The 4,816-nt window shown below is 51.2% G+C and overlaps 1 protein-coding gene across 1 annotated transcript; it reads right to left on the bottom strand.

The window, feature by feature from the left end:
• Positions 1–243: 243 nt before the first annotated feature.
• SLC25A37 (solute carrier family 25 (mitochondrial iron transporter), member 37) lies at positions 244–4,194 on the bottom strand (the record flags this gene model as incomplete). The annotated part of the gene is made up of 3 exons (XM_009578526.1): positions 244–764; positions 1,941–1,997; positions 3,966–4,194. Coding segments are annotated over 3 exons (807 nt in total), but the record flags the coding sequence as incomplete, so codon positions are not given.
• Positions 4,195–4,816: the final 622 nt, after the last annotated feature.

Raw genomic sequence — 4,816 nt, forward strand, 5'->3', positions numbered from 1 at the left:
AAAGTTATTAAATATATATATTATTATAAGTCTTTATAAACTATTTCACTGTTTAAGCAAGGAGGGGGACACTGAGGACCACTTTAATCCCTCCTTCCCTGGGGAGGGAGAAGTGGACGTCAGCTGTGACTCCACCAGAAACCCGGCACGTTCCTTAGCAGAGAGCCAGAGCTTGCTGGCTTGCAGGCACACAGACACGCACGGAGGGCACACGGAGGCTCGCATTCACTCTCGCTAAGTCCTTCACAAGGATGTTCTTTTTTCCAGCTTGTGCTTTGTGAGAAAGTACTTGAAGAATTCATACACGGACCAGGAGATGGCTGTTGAAGGCATCTGGTAAATGATGCGTGCCTGCACCCCTCTGAAATACCCCGAAATGCCCCCCAGCTGATAGACGGTCTTGAAGGCGTTCACCATGCCTGAGAGGTGTCCGCTGATGTTCACAGAGCTCAAGGCTATGTTCTCCTGGGTGTTGAGCAGGGTCTTGCAGACATCCAGAGGAGTGGTGGCAGCAGCAGCTACAGCCCCCGCGATGGCACCGGAGACGATGTGGGACCGAGGGTTGTACCCCCGGTGTGGGTTGATCTGCTCCTGCATGAATTCGTAGGTGATGAAGTGAATGGCCTGGAAGGGGACGTTCATGGTGAGCTGGGTGGTGTAGCTGCGGTAGAAGGCACCGAACCCCTCCGTCTTCTGCACTGTCCTTATGCATGCCAGGACGGACTTGTAGGGCGAGTTGAACATCTGCATCCGTTGCTTCACCACTGGTCCAGGCGACGGCCGCAGGGGGTAAAGGCAGGGCGGACAGCCCCGGGCAGGACAGATGCAGGGAGATAAAGACTTATTAGCTAAGGCACATCTTTCCTGGTCACCACAACACCTGCTCCAAGTCCCAACCATCCAGACCCAACTTGCCCTTCCAAATCCAAACTGCTAGGACATAAACCAGGCATTTCTGTAGCGATGAGCTCCTTATCGACAGGCTTTTACCAAAAGGCTGCACACGTCCTCTGCTTTCCCCCAACCTGCCCAGTGCACCCCAAAAAACCTCAATGCAACAAGTGAGGGAAGCAGGTCAGAGCTCAGCCCTGGTTCAACAGCTCTGCACTTCCAGGGGCTAATCCACTCCTCTCCTCAAGCTTAATTAGGGAACTTTTACTTCTAGCTAGAAAGGCATTAATGCAGACTGGTAAGGACCCTCAGATGCATCTGTGAGGATGCAGAGCTGTTGTGCGGAAACACTGACATACCAAGAGGACAAGGGCAGAAAGGCGATTAAATAACTGTACGTCACCTGGAAGTGTAACAGACCTCACCTATGGTCCCAAGTCCTGAAACGGAACAACTTGCATTGACTTAAGCAAAAGGCCAATTAATTTAATTCACTTAATCAGGATATGATTAAAAGGATTTTAAACACTAGAGACATTTTTTCCTTCAGAAAAACCTGACTTTGAGCCAACTCAGAAGTACAATACATTAACACTGAAGGGCTGGCAGTCCAGCTAATTGTCTTCATTTTAGCTGCACTTTGCTGTTAGTCCTTTTAATGCCAGACTCTACCTAGCCGGGAATGCAACAGTCCCACTGGCTGCTGCATTTGTCTAACAACATGGCTGAGCTCAGTTTTGTTTGGGTGGTCCAAAGCTTCAGAAAAACCACCACCACTTCAGTAAAGACTCACTGGCAGAGTAGTAACAGCATCGTGTTAGTAAAGGTGACACCAGTTTTCCTGGAAAGTCACGATACGCCACGCAGATGCTGTGCAACCCCTTGGCAAGCAAGGTAAATTCAGCTAGGCAGAATTTATCCCTTTACAGTGGCCTGTCTGAGCTCACTAAGAGCTGGGCAGAGTCACTAAAGCAAAGGGCTTAAGCTGCTGAGATGGCGCAGGGTGTGCTCGGTGTCCCAGGCTAATGGGGTGCGGCACAGGGCATTACCTTCAGCGGGATTCATCACTGCGTCGTGGAGTAGCGTGGCCACGCTCCCAGCTATACCTGCAAGACACAAGAGCATCCTTCAAAAAAAAAAGATTCAGAAGCCAGGGGCTTGCTCGGGCACTGCCATCCGCAGAGGCAGCAGCCCACACCCCACCAAGCACCCGGGGACCGCTGCCGGGGGAGCTGCGGTCCAGCAACACAGCAAGCCCGAGGAAGCACCCAGCAACACAGCTTGGAGCACAAGTCTGATGAGGAGCGGCTGAGGGAGCTGGGGCTGTTCAGCCTGGAGAAGAGGAGGCTGAGGGGAGACCTCATCGCGCCCTACAGCTACCTGAAAGGAGGTTGGAGCGAGGGGGGGGTCAGTCTCTCCTCCCAAGTAACTAGCCATAGGACAAGAGGAAACGGCCTCAAGCTGTGCCAGGGGAGGCTTAAATTCAATATTAGGAAAAATGTCTTCAACAAAAGGGTCGTCAAGCCTTGGAACAGGCTGCCCAGGGAAGAGGTGGGGTCCCCATCCCTGGAGGTATTTCAAAGACGTGCAGATGAGGCGCTTAGGGACATGGTTTAGAGGGCATGGGCGTGTTGGGTTGATGGTTGGACTCGATCTTAGAGGTCTCTTCCAACCTTAATGATTCTATGATTCTAACTCATTCCCAGCGGAGAAAAGCCCAGCCCGAGCAGCCTGACAGAAACCAGGATCCGCTCACAGGATCACAGCCGTCACCTTTGCTATTGCCTACAACTTGCAAGGCTTTGCCTGTGCAAGACACCACCGGCTTCACTCAGCCTGCGCTGGACTGAGAAGTGAGCAATGTTTAGAACTGGCTCAGCGTATCCCTAATTAGGCATTTTCATCTGTTTACTCAGTCTTGTTTTAAACACTAATTGCACAGATTCTGCAAACATCCAGCCAGCCATTAATAATTCTGCAGTTGGCTCTAGGATGGGCCTCTCGAGCCACACCTTCTCCTTTGATGTAGGTTTCCATCTCAAATTCTCTCTTGCCCAAATGACTTTCGGTCATTTCTCATTAACACAGTGCTTCAGTTTTCCTGCTGGTACTGAAAGCCTGTAGCTACTTGAAAGGCAAACACAAGAAGCACATTAGTAGCAAAAAGCAGCAAGCCAGAAAAATATTATATACCCTTAACTGAGTTGGTTGAGTCAAGTCAAGTGACTGCCCTGGCAGATTCCTACCGTCACATCATGTCAAGGACCAGGCAGAAATGTCTTCTGCACAAACCCTTTTGTAACAGCCCTGGCTGCTCAATTAGAGGGTTTTTGCTGTTACAGCGGTACTGCCGGACCTAAAAGCGAAAGCCTTCCTGTAGAAGCAAAACCTTAAACAAAGCATGCGAATGCACAGAGGATGCAGGGCACTTTACCATGCTGGAGCTCCAAGGGAGACCTCTGGAACAACCTGTACTTCAGACCTCAAGAGGTTTAGATGATGCCTTCAACATAAAGCCAGAAACAGCCTGCGACTGCATCTGAACACCTCTTGTCCAATGCATTGACTACTTGTGCTAGAATAATTCGAGATGAGAGAGTAGAGCAGAAATCTAGGTTAGACTAAGACTTTGGAGGGTGCACAACAGTGCCATCAGGGGTTTCAGGCCAGGAAGGGCTGACCCTGCTGCTGACAGCCAGCCCAGCCATCTCTACCCTCTGGAAGAGAGATCTACCAAGCAGCCAGTCGTCCTAAGACAGGGCACAGGTTTCAGAGGAGCATGGTGACCAGCACGAAGCACTCAGGGGGCAGGTGCCACACTTGCCTACCTGACTTCCCCCTGCTTCCCCAGCACTCCCAAAGCGGGTGCAAGACCTGCGAGCCTGGGGTCACGTTTGCATCTTGCATCCTCCCGTATGGGTATTTACGGTGTCAGCCTGATTGCAGGCTGCCTACAGCAGATCTTCCAGGAGCAGAGCACAGTGAAGGATGCCAGGCTAAGTGTGTGAAGCAAGCAAGGGACAGGCTGTTAACTGCACGCTTTTTTTTTTGTGCAAAAAAACCCCCAAAAATACCATTGGCCAAGTGGCTGTTTCCTCCATGCTGGATAGTATCACTTAGAGACTTTTTCATTTTTTCATAGCAGGCAAAGTACATTGCGTGGGCAGGGCCAGCCCCCAGCATAGTGACATTAATCCCACGTAAAGGTCTCCAGAAACCCTCTGTAAGGACAATCTTCTTCAGAGCTTCGTACACGCTCCTGTACTGGGCTTTGGGGTCCGGCTGCAAGCTCTGCATCCTTGTCTGCAACAAAGCACACAAAGGGAGAAGCCTCAGTTACCCGTCTTCAATGCAACAAGCACAAGCCATAAAGAGCTACAAGACTTCCAAGAGGGGTCAATAATTTATTTATTCCCCAGTTGCACCCACGCCAGGGCCACGGCACTATTTATCCAGGCTTCGCCTGCCAGACCAGCGAGATTAACTCCACGCTCCCATTGCAACACCAAAGCGTTAGGAGGCTGCTCAGACAAGGGAAGTGTAACCTCTGCTCTTGTTTATGCACGGGAAGTACAGGGAATTAAGCTAGCGCAGTTGTTCAAAAGACTCGGTGAAGAAATACAGTTAGGTCTTTAATTGCCTCTTGCTTACAACACTCCCGGCTCTCTGCCCCAGCTTGTTTCTCCTGCAGTTGCTCAGCTGCTTTTGACACTTGGCATGCAGAGTTAGCCCGCTCGATTGGGAAACAAGTTTCCTAGAAGGGCAAGCTGAGAAAATGGGGTACCCGCAGTGACCCCCCCCGTAGAAGGAGAGTCAGGTAAAGGCCACCCCGTTCTCCCGCTCAGCGACCCAAGGAAGACCCAGGGGTGACCATGTCCCCCAGCAGCCTGGAGAGCACGGAGCCGTCCTTCGCCCCATCTCCCCT

The sequence above is a fragment of the Fulmarus glacialis genome, unplaced genomic scaffold (genome assembly GCF_000690835.1).
Source record: "Fulmarus glacialis isolate BGI_N327 unplaced genomic scaffold, ASM69083v1 scaffold39515, whole genome shotgun sequence".
NCBI classification, from domain to species: Eukaryota; Metazoa; Chordata; class Aves; order Procellariiformes; family Procellariidae; genus Fulmarus; species Fulmarus glacialis.